Raw genomic sequence first — 21,692 nt, forward strand, 5'->3', positions numbered from 1 at the left:
CATCACATCGACTACCTCTCAGGGTTGATGTGATGATTAAAACGTGGGGAGAGAACAATGCAAGCCACCCTGAGCTCCTAATTGTCTGTAAAATCTAACGGCAATATTGATGAATATGAACACATTAGAGTTTGTTACATGAAAGAGTACCTTAAAAATGGGAACAAAAGATATTCCTACCTGATGCTCCTGTTATGTCCATTGCCTTTAAATTTCTTGCTTTTATTATAGTAATAGTTAGTCTACCAGCAGTTGGAAGATAGCAAAGTGAAAACATCAATTCACCAAGGTCCACTTTGTCCTATAAAACACAATATATTTGAAACAATATTTAAAATGTCTCTCTGTATCTGTCAAAACATCCCAAATACATTTTAATGTTTGCCTTCAAAGGATATAAAATTATTCTTAAAGAGATCCCATTTTAAACAATGGCACTGTCAGTCTTTGTATTTATAAGGGTAGGAACACAGGAAGCTGCCTTTTATAGAGTCAGACTATTGGTCCATCTAGCCCAGCAGTGTCAACACTGACTGGCAGAAATGGATCTCCAGGGTTTCAGGCAGGATTCGTAATCAATCCTCCTCGGTCTGTTTTGGGGGTGGGGGAGTCGTCGTCCCTCCAAATTGTTTTTCAATAGTTTGTTTTTGTACTTCTGCTGGTGGCTCCAATTTTGGTGGAGCTGGGAATCCACCCTGGTTTTCAGTCGGAACTAGCCAACACTAAAGGAGGTAACCAAGGTGCTGGACATATTTTGGGGATAGGGCTCAGCACCTTGGAGAGCTCCTTTAGGGTTCTGGCTGGAACCCGAAATGGATTCACAGCCCCTCCAAAATTGAAGCCGTCAGCCACAACACACATACGCATGCATGCGCGCGTGGACGTGGACACACACACACACACACAGTTTATTTATTTCAGCACAGATCTGTTCTCATGGTTTCCCCCAAAACCTGCTGATACCTCTCTCTTGTGTGTGGTAGTGCCATTTTGGCTACATACAGTTTCACACTTGGAGAATGGCTTTGCTATTAGTTTATAGGTCAACTAAATGAAACTACATGTCCAGAGGCAATACTTTGAGGTACTGAACTGTGGGGTACTGATTATCTCCTACTAGCCTTTTCAAAGAGCTACTGGAGGCAGTTGGGTGGCTACTGGAAATGAAATGGTAGGCTGAGGGATCTTTGGTCTGATCTAGCAAGGAAATTCTTTATATTTTTAAATACTTCACAACTGTCTTAGGGTAACTTAAGATAATGGCTGAGTGCTTTTTCTCATATTGCACAACTTCTACAATTATGAAGATGGGAGATCTTTTTTTAAAAATAATAATAATCACAAAAATAGAGAAACAAATGGATTCTTTGTGTAAGTATATATGGACATCAAGATTATAGGAGACATAACCTATGTTTGGAAGGAGGAAGTAAGTCAAGGCTCAGCAGTTCACTCATTTCGATGGTAATATAAGAGCAGAATTCTATGCATGTTTAGTCAGAAAAAAGCCATATAACTTGCAATATTTCTTAGCCAGCCATGATTGGCTGGGGCATGCTGGGAATTGGATAACCTTTTTCTGCCTAAACCTGCATAGGATTGCACTCTAAATGATTTAATAAGATACTGTGACCTAATTCAAACTGTTATGTGACTTGCCGTGTTTAATGCTAACAAATGACATTGAGAAGCAGATGGGAAACATATAGCTTATGATAGTAGCTCATTTTCATAACCAAAAGAAATGCTCTGACAAGGTGATGACACTTAACGAGCTCTTTTGGAAACAAGCGGCATCAAAATGAGCAAAGGAACTGTGCAACTAGGGATGAAATGTATTTACTCTGTTTGGTATGTGGATCCAGCTGAGTCAAGTTGGGGGCCCCCTGTTCACCAATTCTGGCAACTGTTTGAGGGGTGGGGGAGCTGTGAAATAGGCAAATACATAACTCATTGTCTTCACTGATTTGACTTTATGACATCATAACACAGGTAATCCTGACTGGCTATGTGACATTGTCAGGAAGCCTCCTATCCCCACTCTGATTTGACTTTGTGATGATTGCAGATAAACACATTGCCTATGTAATTCCGCTGGCTGGGATCATCTCAGGTTGAAGCACTTTTTAATGGTGGTAAAGTTACAGATTTCAAAAGAAGCAACTTCAGACTTAGGATGAACTGTGAGCAATAAAATGATAAAAGAGTGTTTAAAATCATTAAACTCTTGATGGGCAAAAACTGCAGGTAACCCTATAACAGCACAGAGTGAGAGAAGAAGAAATTGGGACTGAGGTGGCATGGGAAAGGAAGTCTATTAAATCAGATTAGCCAGTATAATCAGCAATGCTACTGTAGTTTGTATTTGTCTGGTTCAAAATACATATTTCTCACTCTCATAATCCTCATCTGTATTTTGAACTGACCACGGTTTCTTGGAGACCTTTTTCTCTAAACCTAACTTTAAAGGTCAGCAAGGAACCCTGAGACAAGATGTTTTCCAGAAGGTCTGACTATTCAGCAGGGACAGCAGAGACCCTGGAAAGTATATTAGGCAGTGCACCTTGCACCTAGGGCATGTTTCGAGTATTCACAGCAGCATCTCAGATGCAAGAAGTCCTGGGACATGTAGCAGATGGCACATTATCTGGGATGCTGCTATTGTAGAATTCCAGGTGCCAGGGATGAACTGAGAGCCCACAGGAAGGATCCTAGTGATAACTGCATCAACAAATATGGGTAAATGGAAGTGTTGGGGCTCAGGGTGAAATTTGCAGGGTATGTGGGATATATCTTCCGGTAACTATAACCACCATCTGGGGTGCATCCTTCAACAGAGACTCGAAGGATGGCAACAAGAGAGAGGGACTTCTCAGTGGTGGCCCTCCAATTGTGGAATGTGGTCCCCAGTGAGGGATGATATTATTATTATTATTATTATTATTATTATTATTATTATTATTATTATTTAAAATCATTATATTTGTATATGTTAATTATTTTATATTATGTTGTCATATTGTATTTCTAGGGGTTAAATCTTTTTAAACCACCCAGAGAGCTTTGGGTATTGGGTGATATAGAAAACTAAGAAATGAAATGAAATAAGGGCTGTTGTTGCATTCATATCATACCTGTGCATTTCCCACAGACAGCTGGTTGGCCACTGATCCAGTGTGGGCTCTTCTTATGTTCTTATGAGCCAGAAAAGAGCCTGTTAAGAGGCTCGTAGCTTAAATTTCCATGCTGTTTCATATTTTCTTAGGAGAAAATGACCCCCGTGGATCATAATAAATAGCCTAAGAAGAATCTTAATCTGAAACCCTTCCCATAAAAGGTCATTGAAAGAATGATGTCTTAAGAGCAAAGAGAACACCTGGCTGACTAATTAGGAGTCGAGGTGGCAGACCTTCCTCTTGAATGACATCATGGGATTGTCTGCCACAAGGAAGAGATACAGTCCCAGAGGAAAGACTGCCCTACAAATACAAGTGAGTGAGTTACATTTTAAGTCATTTCACATTTGTGTTTTCTGAATCATTAGACAGCAGATCTTCCCCATGAGGTTTAATCATCAAAAACACTACTTCAGGAATGAGGCCTCTCTTGAGAACCATTTGATTTTAACTGAATTTTCAATCACCAGGAAAGGAAAAAAAAGTTGACTGAGTGTGTTTTCACTAGATTTCCGCAGTCATCTTAACGTGATCTCAAAATTAGAAATTTCCATGACACTTTATATCAAATCGAAATAATGAGTTATACTAAAATAGGACTGCTGTTAACGCTTCCAGCAAATTTACCTGAAGAAATCATATTAACTACAGTGGAAAATTTGAATGACCTGCCTTCTATACTCAAGTCTATATTTGGACTTTATATAATTTGCATCCAGCTGCAGTTTATTTTCTCAGTGATAGCAAATGTATTTGTTTTGGTTTATATCACAAAAATGAAAGAAAGGTAAGAGCTTAATCCTTTTACGTTAATAACACCAGCTTTACCTATTAACGTAACCCTCTCTTTCTGAAGTGCTGGTTATGATGAGAATAATGGAGACCCTCAAGGTCTCAGTCAGTAGCAATGCACGATTTTGCTGGAGTCGCCTATTTAGCACTTCCTTAGCAACTGGGAACTTGTAAAAGCAGTTTGCAGTGCTGAAGCCTGGATGTCTGTCTCTGTCAGTGTAACTTAATGCATCCAGGAAAAACTAATCCATTATTCTCAAGAAAAATCTTAGTTATCCATGGAGTGATTCAAAATTAAGCACCCCTACTCAAGATAAATATATCCAAAGAAAGAGCTAAAAGGAGAACGTAAACATAAATTTAAATCAATACCTAAAACCCTTTTAAATATATGAGAGTTGGGGTGCAATTGCATACATATTTAGACAGGGGAAAAATCCTACAATTCCCAACATGCCCCATCCAGCATTACTGACATCAGGGATGCAGGGAACTATAGGGCTGAATAAGATTTCTCCCTTAGTGAGGTGGTGATACACACAGGGGCTTAGTACAGCTTCTGGTACACAATGTAAATTCTTCCACAGGCAATATGTTGTCAGCTCAGAAAACATGCTGAGCACCTATGCTCAAAAGCCATTTTTACAAATCAAACAGAGGCTGTAATGGAGTCCTTTGAGCATTCCCCGTTTGTTTGGTCTGCATTACTGGTTCTGGCAAACTTTAATAAAACTGAAAGACAAAGGAATTACTTGTGCAACAAATATCAGCAAATTTGATCACAGAGGCCCAAAGCAACTATACAGCTCAGAATAGGCAAGAACTTCTGCTGCCATGTGCTGAGTTCTGTGGATGAAATGCTGAAAAATAACTATTTGTGCCTGGAACGCTCTTCCAGAACATTTGAGAACTACAAGTTCAATCGCAGCTTTTAAAGCTCAACTCAAAACTTTTCTTTTTCCTAAAGCTTTTAAAACTTGATGTTGTGCAGACTTTATACTGTTAGTTTTACCCTACCCTGTGCCTGCTTACCCTACCCTGTACCTGTTTGCATTCTCTTCCCCTCCTTATTGTTTTACTAGGATTTTATTAGATTGTAAGCCTATGCGGCAGAGTCTTGCTATTTACTGTTTTACTCTGTACAGCACCATGTACATTGATGGTGCTATATAAATAATAATAATAATAATAATAATAATAATAATAATAATAATAATAATGAGACTGTGGTCACAAAGGGACTGTGGTGGTAATAAAATATGGGCAGAATCTTTATTCTTTTACTTCCCCAGTTTGCAATTAGACTGTCAGGGCTTCATTTTAGGCTGGGCACAAGCAAACCTGAGGGCTCTTTTAAATATGACTAACTTCCTACAAATAATAGAAATAAAACAGTGTGCATGTGCCTCACGTGCAATTGAGAGTCCCTGCCCTCTTTCCACCTCCCAGTGGCACCCACAGAAACAGAATAAGCAACAGGCGCTCTACTGGGCACCAGGATCAGACAGAGCCTGAGAGGTAGGGGTCAAAGGAAGAAGCATGGAAGCAGAAGGGTTGCTGAGGAAGGACTTCTCCCTGCCTTGGTTGCTCTTGACTGTATGAAGAGTAGAGATATATGATAAATTTGTTTGTTTATTTAAAATTTGGATTTACCTAGTTTGAACTCTCCAGACTGAACATGGACTCGAACGCAATCTATGGTCAAAGTCCATACATTTCCAGGCTTGCAGTGTGATTCAGCCCTCCCCACCCCACCCCACCCCACGAGTTTGACAGCATGCATACACACTATTTACCTGCTGCAAGCTGTAAGACAGGGATGAACAGATGTCAGGCTTGTGGGATCCACTTTGTGTTTTACTAAAACCCTAAGAGGTACCAACCAACTGCCATAGCTCAGTGGTAGAGCACATATTTTGCATGAAAAAGGTCCCAGGTTCGATTCCCAGCATCTCCAGGTAGGATTAGGAAGGACTCCTGCCTCAACACTTGCAGAGCCTCTGCCAGTCAGTGTTTTCACTAAAGGGCTAGATGGGCTAACAGTGGGATTTCCTATGTTTCTATGTACCAAATGGAGCCAGGTGCAAAATAGTGGCTCAAGCGGGCAGACATACACCAAGAATTAAAAAACAGGGATCAGCCCAGGAAGTTGTAGTCAGTACCAGAACCAAGCTCACAAGCCCTTTCATACAGAAAAGTTTCTTCCCCTAACCAGGCTAATTTTTCCATAACTGAATTGGGGGGGGGGAGGCGGGCAGGGAGGAGAAGCCTTTTTAGTTTTTGTTAGGCAATTAGGAGTCAGAAGCCCTTGCTCATCAACTGCAAATCACCCAGAGATGTACCAGAGATCTGCCCACTTGTGCTGTCAGATATATGTCTGCAAGAGGGCCACATGGTGGATGAGCCACATGATGGTCAAGTGGAAAGCAGTTCTGTAGCTATTTACTTTCTGAGCCTCCCCCTTGTGGTAGATTATGAGAAACACACTCACACACACAGAGTAAAATCCTCAATATGCTGATGCTAATAGCAAAAGGCATACTGAGTTTAACAGGATTGTGATTTCTCTGACTCTTGAAATGCATGCAAAGCTATCTAGATTGATACAGGCCCCACCACTGCCTTGCCCATCTTAAGAAGAAAATAAAACAAAATAGTCACAGTTACATCAGGAAAAGATGAATGTAAGCCCTTCTGGCTCAGGGCTACCTCTGACATAGGTTACTTCAATGACTACCTATACAATCATATTGACAACACACAGCTGCAGAAGTGAAAGAGGCCATCAGACTGCTTTCCAAATTTAATTTGACAGCGGTGTTTACTTTGAAAAGGCTGCATACATTGTCATAAGTAAACAGTCAGCGAGAGTGTCTGGTTGTTTTAAAATCTTACACCAGTTCAGATATTTTGGCAGTGCCTTCCCTTTCTCCCAGTAATACCAGGGGGGATAAATATTTAAATCTCCCCAATGCCACAATTAATTGCGAAGCCTTAATACGTTAAAGATCCTTCCACCCAGCACATCTCTATTATCCACATTTGTAAAATGGATCAGCTAAAATGAAAACATCAAGCTATGTTAAAAATGTACATGTAAGATCACAAGGATATATCATTTGATTCACGATAAATGTTGGAGGTATGGTGAGCAAGATGTGGACTACATGCATTTTGTGGGGGCAGTGTCATAAAACAAAAGTATACTGCACTTTGCATTATACTGAGCTTATGACAGATTTCAAAACACCAATGGATCAGTTAAGGGTGCTTCTGAGTTATCTCTTAACAACTTCACTGGGAAAAAAAAAGGATGAACATGGAAATAGAATGATCCTATAATATTTGGAGGGGGAAGAAGGAGAAAGAGAACAGTCAGTCTTGATTAAATCCCATCGAATGGAACAAAAGGTGGGGGAAGCTGTGGCCTAATCTACACCAAGCAGGATATTCCACTATGAAAGTGGTATGAAAGTGGTATATAAAAGGCAGGAGCCACACTATTGCTTTATAGAAGTATTGAAGAGCACTGACAAGTGTTGGGGCCCATTGACACATACCATATCCAGCTTTCATACCACTATATCCTGCTTGGTGTGGCTCCTACCTTTTATATTCTGCTTTCATAGTGCAATATCCTCCTTGGTGTAGATTAGGCCTGTGTTGACAAAGATGATGAAACAGAGGCCTTAGCTAGACCAAGCGGTCTAGTGGGACGGAGGGGTGAAGATCTCGTGATTTTTTAATTGCGAGATCTCCCCCTCTGTTCACACGCGGCGCACGATGACCTCAGAGGAAGAGGCGTCGTGCTGCCATTTTTAATTTTTAAAGAGACCGGAGTGCATGAGTGCACATGCGCAGAAGGTAATTTTTTTTTTTAAAAAAAACATTTTCCCCGCTCCCCCCACCCCACCCCGATGGGCGCAGAGCTCCTGAGGTGCTCTGTGCCCCATGTGCGGGTCCTGGCTCCTTGTGAGGAGCCGGGACAAACCACGGTGTCCGGCCACATGTTCTGTGGTCTCGGGCTCAGCCAAGTAGGGTAGGGCGAGATCCAGGCACAAGGGAGGGATCATCCCTCCCTGATCCTGGGATCCCCTATGCATCATATGGATGCACAGGGATGATCCCGGGGATCGCCCCAGGATTTCGCCCCATCTAGCTAAGGCCAGAGACTGTACGTTCTGCTCTTGACTGTGATTTACCTCTCCTCAGCACTGAATAGCCTCTCCTGTGTTACCTCACCAGCTGTGATGAACAAGTCTACCTACTCATGTGAGAGCCTACTTCTAAGCAGATCAACAGATAGAAATTAAATACTTAGTCAGTATTGACAGCAACTGAGATAGCAGCCGCAAGTGTAAGAGCTGCCCATTCCAAGCTGTACAAGAAACTTTTTAAAGTGCAGAAAGATGTATCGTTAGGCTTACATAAGGTATGCTCAAATGACTCTTTTTAAAAAAATCAAAACCTAGTAAAGGAACATCTTTAGCGGACCCATAAAGTCAGATGCTCTGTAAGTGCAGATATCTTTGTAAAAATACTCCAATGGTAGCTTTATTTAGCTGGATAATGGGGATATTAAGTCATGTTTTTTTAAAGCGTGCCTTGATCATATTTCACATTATAGCCTTGCAAATTTCTGCAATCTCTGAACTTATGACTGCAATAAAATGCTGGACTCTGTCAGGCACCATAGTAGTTAGCTACCATTCTAATTAAGTCTGCAATATTGAGGCCATTTGCTTATATACATAGCCCCATTAAAATAAATGGGCTGCTGGTAAGTATGTGGCTTCATAGTTGTATTCCAAATACTTAATCAACTGAAATTTAAGTCTGCAGAAGGGCAAACATTGCCATTAAAACAAAGACATAGCCAGTAACATTCCAGAACGATGCTTTCATGAGCCTATACACATAATGAAATGTCACATTTATTTTATCCACAGCATTAGTCTTTTAAAATAACACACTTTTAATCACAGTCAGGCAATTTCCATCAGGACTTCATTTACTTTTAAGTAATAAGCTTCAATGGTCTATAGAGAAAACACTTCAGTATTTTAAAAACAGAGCAGCTAGAATTAAAGAGACTATTAAAATGCCAACAAATTACATAACTCAGGAGATGGTTTGGGTTACTGGGTTAAAAGTTGTGAATTTATTTGTGAAAAATGGTAATAAAATGTAATTAAGAGACCAAAATATTAAAATGGATAGAAGGAAAATATAATCCTTATTGAAATACAGAGAACATGGAGATACCTTTTATTGGACTGAGTATATTAATTTAGGCCACAGCTAGATGGGGCTTTATCCCTGGGTGATCCCCGGGATCATCCCTGTGCATCCACATGATGCACAGGGGATCCCAGGATCAGGGAGGGATGATCCCTCCCTTGCTCTGGGATCTTGCCCTTCCCTTTGGCCCTTTCCGTCTGAGCCCGAGACCATGGAACAATGTGTCTTGGCACCGCAGGTTGACCTGGCTCCGTGCAATTCCTCGCGAGTGCTGCGCCCATTGGGGGTAGGGTGGGAGGAGCAGGGTAAGTAAATTAATTTTTTAAAATTACTTACCTTTAGCACACGAGAGTTTGTGCGCTGCTGCCCCTTTAAGTTAAAAAAAATGGCGGGCGCAATGCCTCTCCTTCTGAGGTCGTCGCACATCGCATGTAAACAGAGGAGGGATCTCGTGAGAAACACATTGTGAGATCTTCCCTCCTCTGTTGCGGGCTAACCAGTAGGTCTAGCTAAGGCCTAAGTGACAGAGGCAGTGATCATAACCTTCTTGCTGTCAAAAAACTTGAAAGCTCATCTTCCCTTGCTCCACTAGGATGCAGAGTACCCCAGTTTCCATACCCTGTTTCCTTATTGCTTGGATCACTTGTACACTAGCATTGCCATGCCATTGAGGAGGCTCACTCCATGCCATTGAGAAAGACACTCCACATGAGAAGAAACTACAAAGTGGAGACCAGTGCCATATGTTATGACGACATTGGATAATGTCGTCATAACATTATCCCCCCCACCCTACTCCCGATGGGCACAGCACTCGCGAGGAATTGCACGGAGCCAGGTCAACCTGCGGTGCCAGGACACATTGTTCCATGGTCTCGGGCTCAGACAGAATAATGGGCTCAAGTTAAAGGAAGCCAGATTCCAGCTGGACATCAGGAAAAACTTCCTGACTGTCAGAGCAGTGCGACAATGGAATCAGTTACCTAGGGAGATTGTGGGCTCTCCCACACTAGAGGCCTTCAAGAGGCACCTGGATGCTTTAGGGTGGATTCCTGCATTGAGCAGGGGGTTGGACTCGATGGCCTTGTAGGCCCCTTCCAACTCTGCTATTCTATGATTCTAAGCTGTTGCTCGGAAGTGGTGTTAAAATTTTATTTATTTATTTATTGCATTTCTATTCTGTCCAATAGCCGGAGCTCTCTGGGCGGTTCACAAGTAACATAGAGCAGCCCTAGAGGTTATAGAACCTCTTATAGGGGAAAATCCATGATTTTCCAGGGCTCCTCCTCCAACCTCCCCTGATCCAGTCCTCCAGGTTATCTTTCTCCTTCTTTTCCACAAGATCATAGTGACCACAAAAAATGATTCTAACTTGGGCCAGCCAGTGCAAAAGTCTTAGGCCACTCAAGAAAATTATGTTTAAAGTTATTTATCTGGGCATTAAGTATTTATTTGCACGGGGGGGGGGATATTAGAATAAATACAAATAAACAACATTAATACAATTAAAAATTAACAAGAATTCCTTGGGTTTTCCAAGAAGTTATTGATTTGTTGTGAGATGGCTAGAAGAACACCGGTTTGTTTCCCAAACCTCTCCTTAAGGCACCTCAGCCATTCCATGTACAGTTTCATTACATTGTGGAACTCCTCACAAAAATATGCAACATGTCCCTAAGCTCAGCCTCTGTACCAGAGGACTGGAAGATGGCCAATGTGACACCAATTTTCAAAAAGGGATCCGGGGGGGGGGGATCTTGGAAATTACAGGCTGGTTAGCTTGACATCTGTTCCATGTAAATTGGTTGAAAGCATTATTAAAGGCAAAATTAGTAAGCATATAAAAGGGCAGATCCTGCTGAAGAAGAATCGACACAGCTTTCACAAAGGCATGTCCTGTCTCACTAATCTACTAGAATTCTTTGAGAGTGTCAACAAACATGTAGACAGGGGTGATCCAGTGGACATCGTTTACTTGGACTTTCAAAGGGCTTTCGATAAAGTGCCTCACCAAAGACTCCTGAACAAACTTAGCAGTCATGGAATAAAAGGAGAGGTCCTCTTATGGATCGGTAACTGGTTAAAGAACAGAAAGCAGAGAGTAGGAATAAATGGTCAATTCTCCCAATGGAGGGAAGTAAATAGTGGGGTCCCACAGGGATCGGTATTGGGACCAATTCTTTTTAACCTGTTCATAAATGAACTGGAATTAGGAGTGAGCAGTGAAGTGGCCAAGTTTGCTGATAGCACCAAATTATTTAAGGTTGTTAAATCACAAAGGGATTGTGAAGCGTTCCAAAGGGATCTCTCCAAGCTGGGAGAGTGGGCATCCAAATGGCAGATGTGGTTCAATGTAAGGTGATGCACGTTGGGGCAAAAAACCCCAACTTCAAGTATAGTATAACCTAATGGGATCTGAGCTGGCAGTGACCAAACAAGAAAGAGATCTTGGGATTGTGGTGGACAGCTCGAGGAAAGTGTCCACCCAGTAAAGAAGGCAACGCTGTAAAGAAGACAAACTCCATGTTAGGAGTTTGCACGAAGGAATTGAGAATAAAACTACTAGTATCATACTGCCTTTATTCAAATCTATGGTGTGACCACACTTAGAATACTGCACACAGTTCTGGTCACCACACCTAAAAAAGGATATTATGGAGCTGGAAAAAGTGCAGAAAAGGGCAACTAAAATGATTAAGGGAGTGGAGCATCTCCCCTATGAAGGAAGGTTACATCAACTGGGATTGTTTAACTTGGAAAAAAGGAGGCTAAGGGGGGACATGATAGAGGTGTACAAAATTATGCATGGTGTGGAGAATGTGGATAGGGAGATATTTTTCTCCCTCTCTCAAAATACTAGAACCTGGAAGATCACACAGCACATAGTTAAATTATGGAATTCACTACCACAAGATTTAGTGATGGACACCAATTTGGATGGCTTTAAAAGGCGGTTGGATAAATTCCTGGAGGCAAAGGCTATCAATGCCTACTAGCCCTGATGGTTGTGTGCTATCTCCAGTATTCAAGGCAGTAAGGCTGGGTGCACCAGTTGCTGGGGAGCATGGGTGGGAGGATGCTGTTGCACCATGTCCTGCTTTGTTGGTCCCTGGCTGACAGCTGGTTGGCTACTCTGTGAACAGAGTGGTGGACAAGATGGACCTTTGGTCTGATCCAGCAGGGCTCTTCTTAGGTTCTTTTGTACCGCATTTGTTAAATTCCTCCAACAGCACAGCTGATTCAACTTAATGAGGTATTGATTAGCTGAACCGGATTTTCAGGATGTGATGTTCAAGCTGTCATAAAGAAATTTGAAGGAACTGTGCAAGTTGAAGACAAAAAACTCAGTGGAAGACCCCAAAAGCTGTCTGTATCTGATGAACAGTACTTAAAGGTCACTACCTTGAGGGACAGAAGGAAATCCAGTAAAGTGTTTGCTCAACATCAGGTCATGCGTCACCAAAGCACATGCTTCGACCACGAGAAGAAGTCTTACAAGAAAAAGTGTTGTAGGGCATGTTGCAGTTAAGAGACCATTCTTGTGGAAAGGCAACAAGCAGAAGAGATTGCAGTACATGAAAGACCATACAGCATGAAGTGACAATTTGTGGCAGGAAGTCTTACGAAGCGATGAGTCCAAATTCGAAATCTTTGGTTCACAAAGATGCCACTATGTCAGAAGAAGAGTTGGCGAGAAATACATTGATGCCTGTCTGCAGCCTTTTGTGAAACATGGTGGCAGCAACTCTGCCATGGTCTGGGGGTGCATTTCAGCTAGGGTGACCATATGAAAAGGAGGCCAGGGCTCCTGTATCTTTAACAGTTGTATTGAAAAGGGAATTTCAGAAATTTCCTCTTCATCAGAACAGTTAAAGCTGCAGGTGCCCTGCCCTCTTTTAAATCTGGTCACTCTAGTATAGCTCCTGCACCTTTAACTGTTGTAATAAAGAGGGAATTTCATCAGGTTCTCCACATATACAAATGACACCTGCTGAAATCTCCTTTTCTATGCAACTGTTAAAGATACAGGAGCCCTGTCCTCCTTTTCATATCGTCACTCTATTTCAGCCAATAGTGCAGGGGTCTGAAGGAGATCTACACTATTGCTTTATAGTGGTATTGAAGTGTGCTGATAACACTTGGGACATATTATACATTCCATATACCGCTTTCATAGCGTTATTTCCTGCTTTTTATTCCATATTATCCAAAATACTGCAACTAATGTCATTGTGTGCCCTACGAGAAATAAATGTGCCAAGTGGGATATAGCGTTACCATGATGGGATTGTAATGATTTGACACAAAGTGTAGATCTGGCCCTGGTCAAAATCAATGATATTATGAATTCTGGGAAATATAAACAGATCTTGATTCATCATGCTGTATCTTCAGGAAAATGACCAATTGGAACAAGATAATGACCCCAAACACTCAGCAAACACGATTAAGACCTACTTAGAGCAGAAGTCTGGAGATAGAACACTCACAGCGTTAGACTGGCCACCTCAGAGCCCTGACCTCAACATAACTGAAGCTGTGTGGGATCACTTGGACAGGGAAAAGAACAAAAAGCAGCCAAAGTGAAAAGAGTTATGGCAAATCCTGCAAGAAGCTTGGAATAATTTACCACAGGACCTGAAAAAAAATACACAATCTACCAAAGTGATTTGCTTCAGGTCTGCCTTCTAAGGGAGCCCACACAAAATACTGATTTGTTTTAAAAATGCAAGTTTTTGTTACTTTTTCATTGTATTAATATTTCTTTGTGTGTGCTTCAATGTTATATAGTGGTGGGTGTTTTTTTGAACAAATGAACACTTACTACTCAGATAAATTGCCTTAATTTACATTTTACAGAGTGGCCTAAGACTACATACATAGTACTGTATATAGTGGCCTCCTTGCCTTTTAAACCTACTACCAATTATTAATGTAATTATTACAGCTACTAGTAATCAAATGTGAAACAATTACATATTGATGTGCCAGCCTCAAATACACCCATACATTCATGTTTAGGCATACATCCAATAAACATCTGATTATGCTTTAGGAGTGATTCAGACATTATATTCCTAACTTGAAGATACTGACATGTGTAAGAACTGGTTGAAATTATATATGTATATCTTAAGGAATGTACACATGGGTTTCAATGTAATCTGCAGTCAGAAGTGCCTTCACTGCAAGAATTTTGTAACCTTTGTAGTAGCCCCTTAACACTACTTATGCCCTCTTGATGCTGGACATGTAACATCACTCTAAATGTTCTATACTACTTCAGTAGTCGGGGAGGATATAGAAACAGAACAGTAAAGATATAATATTGGAACATGTGAGTTATCTTGATATTAAAAGTCTCCTATGTTCATAACAACTAACTATAAAGTTGATGTATACAAAAATATTTATTACATTTGAAGAATGAAAACAAATCACAAGGAGGCCAAGGCCAAATGTGCTTCAACAATTTTGTCTTCTACAGTGGCCCTTTTTGTTTAAATCTTGATTTAAATGGAGGATGGGTATGGTAATTTTTTGCTTGGTCATTCTCTGTGAATGAAATACATTTAAGATACCCACGTTGGGAAATTACTCCCACAATGAATAGCAGATACTGCTACTGAACTCTCCATTGAAAAATATGGGCACATATAGAAGGCACCTGTTCAAATATTGAGAACATTGTAAAGTCCTCAATACATTGCATTATAAGAAGTGAATGCTGATCCTTCCAATGTTGTAATATCAGTCTTTTAGCTGTCAAAAGGGTGCGGAGAAACCATTTACACTGAACATTTTGTTAATTTCCATGTAGCAGGTAATTTAAAAGAGCACGTACAGCAGTGAATATTAAGGACTATTCCAGCACAATTATTATTATTATTTATTTATTTATATAGCACCATCGATGTACATGGTGCTGTACAGAGTAAAACAGTAAATAGCAAGGCCCTGCCGCATAGGCTTACAATCTAATAAAATGTATCTGTGTTATAACCAAAAGAAGCAACTACTGGGTATTGCCAAAACATATGTTTAAAGGAAACACTAGCTGTATTGCACCATCAGTAATTAGCAGAATTAGACAATCTTTTATTAAAGAGATGTCCGATAGATACAAAACAAATGTTTTTTGCTGAATAAGATGCAGTCTTCTTTCCCAAAGGGTTTTTCATTTCATATATTTTATCCTGGCCGTGCTTTTTATATTGTATTTTGTATTTGTGTTTTTAAATTGTTGGTTGTTTTATTATGCTCGTCATGGTTTTAATTTTTGTGAACCGCCCAGAGAGCTTCAGCTATTGGGCGGTATAGAAATGAAATGAAAATAAATAAATAAATAAATTAATATTGACTGCCATGACCTATGTGCCTGCTTAAGGTAAAGACTTCCTGTGCACCAAAAATGGTGCCCCAAAGGAAACAACTTGACTTGGAAAAGCATTTCTCTTTGTGTTCATGACATATTCCAGTGTTAGTCTGTTACAGCAAACACAACAAAATCTGGTGGGATCTTCAAGACAAACAGATTGATTGTGGCAGATGCTTCCAGGGATTAGAGCCCACTTCATTTTTGTGAGCTACTGACAATGAAACCTCATGCCCCAATAAATCTGTCAGTCTTTAAGATGCTGTAAGACATTTTTGTGACTGCTATTCATATTGCCCCTGCAAAGTCCATGCAATTTTACACCAAAGTAATTTGTTTTAAACAAGCTACATGTGATTTTTTAAAAAATGATAGTGGCCATTGTTGATATCTGAGACATTTCAATGTATATTTTATAACATATAATGCAGGGTGCTGATGGCATAGTGCTGTTTCATAACCTTTTATGTCCCACCAATCATTCTATGAAAAAACCTGGATCCCACCATGATAAAAACAACCCACTTTTCCCCAAGAAAGACATTTACATACATTTATTATATTTATCATTTATGGTAAGTTTAATGGACATAAAAATTGAAGTAGAATTGTTGAGAGGAAATTTTATTGCTATGGTTCTAAAACACAAACAAAAATAATTCTTTTAGAAAGTTGAGAATTGTAACAATACTGTTGAGTATAAATTTTACTGCTAAAGTAACTGCAAAACACAAAAATAATAACACTTGCAGTGATATTTATTGCAATGTCTAAAACAAACAAACAAAAGTAATAATTCTGTTAGCAGTTATAGATGTTACTTCTAGCATGCCAACAGGTCATAGATGGTTAATCCCTGGCAGGTAAGGTAAGCAGGAGATGGCATTTGCAGGTGGACATAGGGACTGAGGGAGAGCAAATTCTTAGTAATTGTTATGAAAACTCCATGTCCCACCTAGACTACTTCTCTGTTCCCCCAGGGGGCACACGTATCACCAGTGGTATATTTATCACCAGTGGTACATGTACCACCAGTTGTCAGACTGTAAAATGTGAAAACAATGGGATCTAAACTACCAACTGCTATTTGAATATGGTTTTATTAGTCCAAACAATCTGTCTGAGAGAGTTTACATGTAATGTTAAACCATGGTTTAGTATTATGAAGATGGGTTGCAGTGAACTTTGGAGACTTTTGCCTCCCTTCCCCCTCACCCTTCTGTGGTATGGCCACAAGGAGATTAGAAGCTTTAGATTAACCATGGGTTGGAGTGCCAACTAAACCTCTAAATTGTGGTTAAACTTAACTATGGTTTATTCAAAAAATCCAGGTTCATAATGCATACTTTGAAGTTGGCTTGTTTCAATAAATCATAGTTATATTTAACCAGGTTTTCAGGTTTTAATGACATGATATGCAGCCAATAATAATAATGATGATGATGATGATGATGCAGTGAAATTTTCTGAAATCCTTGTGGTAATTCTGGAAGAGGAGGAGGGGATGGGAGCATGTGAGCACAAGGCTCACTGTGACTCATCCTCATAACACTAAACTAGGGTTTAGAATTATGTGTAATCATACCAGTATAATGCCAGTAGCTTTCCTAGATCCAAATTTTTAAAAATAAGGAAACACTGAGGTTATCTATAATAACATTCATTTTTATGGATACCTATTTTTGTAGCAGGCTTTCTGAGCCTTTTATGACAGGAAGATATTAGACAGGAGAAAAATGTTGCCAGTGTGGAGATGTAATAATGGCAGAACCTTCACCTTCTGAAGCAGAGCAGCCCTGCTAGAGAAAAAGAGAATGTGGCAAAGCTGTCAATTCTAGCTATGATCTAAGGGCCTGTCTTCGACCAATGGTGTTCTGGGATGGAGGCACTGGTTAATTACTAGAAAAGAAGGACTGCAGGAGATCCATTCCCTCTGGCTAGGAAGCTATTCCCTTTCATCAGGCCTGACTCAGCCGGTCTCTTCCATCACTGTTTCACACAGACTGAATCCCAACTTTAAAACAGATTCCAGGGCTGAGACCAGGTTCAGATTTAAAATAGGGGCAGCCTTTTAAAACAAGGCACATCCATAAAATAGGAGATGTCTCACAGGACTCCATTAGAAGGTTCTGTTTTCCAGATTTACCAATCAGCTGGCTCTCAATCACAGCAATGTGTTCCCTATAAAAATGCACATAAGTGTGCCTTTTTAAATAAGATTATTTACAGGGACACAGCAGTGTCCCTGTAGTTAAGAGAGAACCGTATATTATGCATTCTACCATTAGAATTGGGTGAAGGTCATTCTAACATTCATAAAATTGAAAATGTTTCACTAATCTTGCTGAAATTTACATGTGCCAGAAAGAAATGTTGGTTTTACATACCCTGAAAATTTCAAGAAGACTGGTGAACGATTGAGGGAAGGAGGGCAGTTTAAAGTCGAAAAGGGGGAAAAAAACCTCTCTGAATCAAAATGGTTCTGATAATATAGGGTGGCAATTTTTTTATACATGCAGTTTGGACTATTGAGCCCCTTCCCCATTAATCCTGTGGTGGGGTCTTCCTCCTCCTTCCTTCTAGTTGGTGGAATGGCTTTTTAAAAAACAAAACAAAAAACCTTCGGTTGATTTTTAATGAACATTTATTTATCCCATTAGAGTGAATACAGAGGCCTGCTTCAACCATAGCGCGACATGTGCTCAGTAGCGTCGCTCTCTCCCTCCCTCATCTAGATGTATGCTGAAAATAAAATGGCCACCTGGTCTTCAGATCTCTCCTTGGAATAGGTAACTATGCATTCCTTTTAATCCCCCTGCCCACAACACACACACAGTGCTCCTTTCCTTTTTTCTAACAGTTTGGTCCATACTGCTATAAAGTTGAAAGCTTCAAACACTTCATTTAATTAGTTTGGGCCAGTGTAAGTTTTTAAGTACAATTTTGAAACCATTCAAAGTGCTTCTGGGCCTACAACATTGGTTTTGCCCTAGTCACACATTGTTATGAGCTTTAGAAACAGTTAAACTGTAGTGTATTTTGCATAGTGTACAAATGTATTTTCTTTCTAATCATTTCAGTCTGGACTAGCTCTTGATGTGTTTTTGGATGCAGGCAAAACCATTTTTGTTCCAGTAGGCCTTTGGCAAATAATCTGGACCTCTGTTGGACTTTTAAATTGTTATATATTTTAAACGTTTTAAATGTTTTAATATTGAAATGTATTCAATTTCTATTTATAGGCTTTAGTTGTATATGTTTTCATTTTGTAAGGCCGCCTTGAGGCCCAGCATTGGACAAAAGGCAGGATACAAATAAATATAATAATAATAATAATAATCTATATAAATAAAAATGAAAAAGACCGTTCGTTACTGTCGTTATATCTCCGAAAGTTCTTCACCGATTGCTTTGAAATTTTGACACAGTGTTGCGTTCGAATACGCGAGCGTTGTTATGTAACTATGTTCTCTATGGGGTCAAAGGTTTGTCTTAAAATCGAAGAAATAGGCCTCCTCAAAACCAGTCCTGCTGATCATTGTGACATCACCAACCAGTAGGCCAATCCGCTGCCTCTGCCTCCTCTCCTATTTGCATGTACTCTCGCAATTGGCTGAGTGAATATAGATGTCACACCTGTGACAGTTACACGTTCTGAAGAAAGGTAACTGCCAGGAGTTTCCAGTAACCTCCTCACCGTAAAAACATGCTTTTATATCTCCGAAAGTTCTTCACCGATTGCTTTGAAATTTTGACACAGCGTTGCGTTCGAATACGCGAGCGTTGTTATGTAACTATGTTCTCTATGGGGTCAAAGGTTTGTCTTAAAATCGAAGAAATAGGCCTCCTCAAAACCAGTCCTGCTGATCATTGTGACATCACCAACCAGTAGGCCAATCCACTGCCTCTGCCTCCTCTCTTATTTGCATGTTCTCTCCTATTTGCATGTTCTCTCACAAAACTTTGCAATGGCACGCAGCTTGCAGTAAAAAAATTACTGAGCAACATCATAGAAGGAACAATCTTGACAGGACCTTTCAAAAGTGAAGATGTCCTCATTCCTTGCATTCCTATGATTCCAACAGATATGCCATTTCAATTTAAGAGATTGCAATTCCCAATTCGATTGGCATTTGCAATCACCATCAACAAAGCTCAGGGCCAATCTTTAGAATTGTGCGGTTTAGATCTAGACACAGATTGCTTCTCACATGGACAATTATATGTTGCGTGCTCTAGAGTCGGCAAACCAGACAATCTCTATATCTACACAGACAATGGAACAACTAAAAATATTGTATATCCACAAGCATTGTGAAATTAAACATATTAGAAACATCCACTTTGTCTTTTCTTTCTTTTCAATTTAACCAGACTAAGCCACAGCAACGCATGGCAGGGTACAGCTAATAATAATAATAATAATAATAATAATAATAATATAACACAACAGTAATGTTTTACATTTCACTTCTGTATTTGATGTTCTTTTGCATTTACTTTTCTTTATAAACCATGCATATCTTAAGACTTCTCATGAGGCATGTTTTCATTGATTTAACAAGTTAAAAGGGGTATTCACTGCTTTCCTGCTTATGTTATAAAACCTATTTTCAACAGGCCTAGTAACTTCAAGGGTAACAGAGTTGGGGGGAGGGAATCTCAATCTCTGTGATTAGAGGCATTTCCTCTGGAGATAATTTAGACTGAGCCCAACCACATAACACTATTCCCCCTTCTGAAGAGGTCTGAACCAGACTACTAAAGACAAGCAAAACAGCAGACCATAATAACAGTTCTCATGTGGCCATTTGCTTTATGAGGCATGTGCTCCTGCAGGTTACCAAACAGAGGGACTAACAGGCCATAAAGTTGCGTGGCTGGATCTGCCAGAAATCCGGCCTCAACACTCCTGGAATGTCCAAGTTCTACAGCACCTGATCTCAGATGAACTTGATGGAATCCCACCCTCCACCCCTGGGTTTAATTTGCTGCTACCACCACCCCTAGCTGGGCCTTGCAGGGAACCATAGGGACAGACAGAGCAGGCATTCATGGCACACATAGAGTGCTGAGAGTGGCAACTCTAAAAGCAAGTATGTTGCTTTTCAAGAATCAAGGACATTCAATGACATTGAGTAAATATCTAGGGATGGAAATGCAGCCTGTGCAAGAATTGAGCCATGCCAAGTTGGAAGCAGATCAGTCCATGCCTCGTTGTTCAGATTTTTTTTAAAGCTTGACTTTTTTAAAAATCCGAAAAATCAAGGCATGAACCAATCTGATTCCAACTTGACATGCCTAAAGCCCTACTTAAGAACTACCATGCTGCCAAGTTTCATCTCTCTATCTTTCATTTCATTTTTTTAAAACTTGTATTGCACAAGGTCCTAGACCACAGAGAGGAGATTTGTGTTTGAACTTTAAAAAAATTCTAAAAATCAAGGCATGGAAGTATCTGCTTCAAACTTGGCATGGCTAAATCTCCACTTAAGAGCTACCATGGCGAAAAGTTTTCATCTTTTTAGCTTTAAAAATGAGGGAGATACAAGCATTTTGGTTAATTTATTAATTTGAAAAGTGAGTTTATCACAACACTAGCTTTGATTTTATACTGGCTGTCAACTTGGTGTAACATCCTGGCTGATGCTGGCTTGGTTATCAACTGTATAATATCTGGTCATCCATTACACAAAGCCATGAAATTCATTAAATAAAAAACCTACACTTTACAAAACAATGTTAAGGCCAAGCACCAAAAAGCAGGGAAATTAGGAGTTAAGGCTCACAAGCCTTAATGCCACATCCTCCCTAATGTCTCACCTCTTCAGGCCCTGCAGCAACTGCTGAGAGCAATCAGGCCACACCCCTTGAAGTCATTCTTTCAGCTCAGCTTTCTGAAAGGGGTCTGTCCCAAATGGGACAGAGCACTCTTAGAATTGTTATGTGTATTTAAAATGTTTTAATATTGAAGTGTATTTAATTTTAATTTTAACTTTTGTATATTTCTGTTTATAGGTTTTAACTGTATATGTTTTAATTCTGTACAGCTGCCTTGACACCCAGCATTGGGCAAAAGGTGGGATGATAATAATAATAATAATAAT

General features: G+C 40.0%; 1 protein-coding gene across 1 annotated transcript in view; it reads right to left on the bottom strand.

Moving 5' to 3' along the window:
• The window catches only part of SYT9 (synaptotagmin 9), a 117,151-nt gene that overhangs the window by 16,831 nt on the left and 78,628 nt on the right, over positions 1 to 21,692 (bottom strand). Inside the window, exon 5 of the mRNA XM_063117305.1 lies at positions 181 to 301. Within this exon, the coding sequence (XP_062973375.1) occupies positions 181 to 301 (121 nt within the window). The remainder of the gene's footprint in view (positions 1 to 180; positions 302 to 21,692) is intronic.

The sequence above is a fragment of the Elgaria multicarinata genome, chromosome 2 (assembly GCF_023053635.1).
Source record: "Elgaria multicarinata webbii isolate HBS135686 ecotype San Diego chromosome 2, rElgMul1.1.pri, whole genome shotgun sequence".
Lineage (NCBI taxonomy): Eukaryota > Metazoa > Chordata > Lepidosauria > Squamata > Anguidae > Elgaria > Elgaria multicarinata.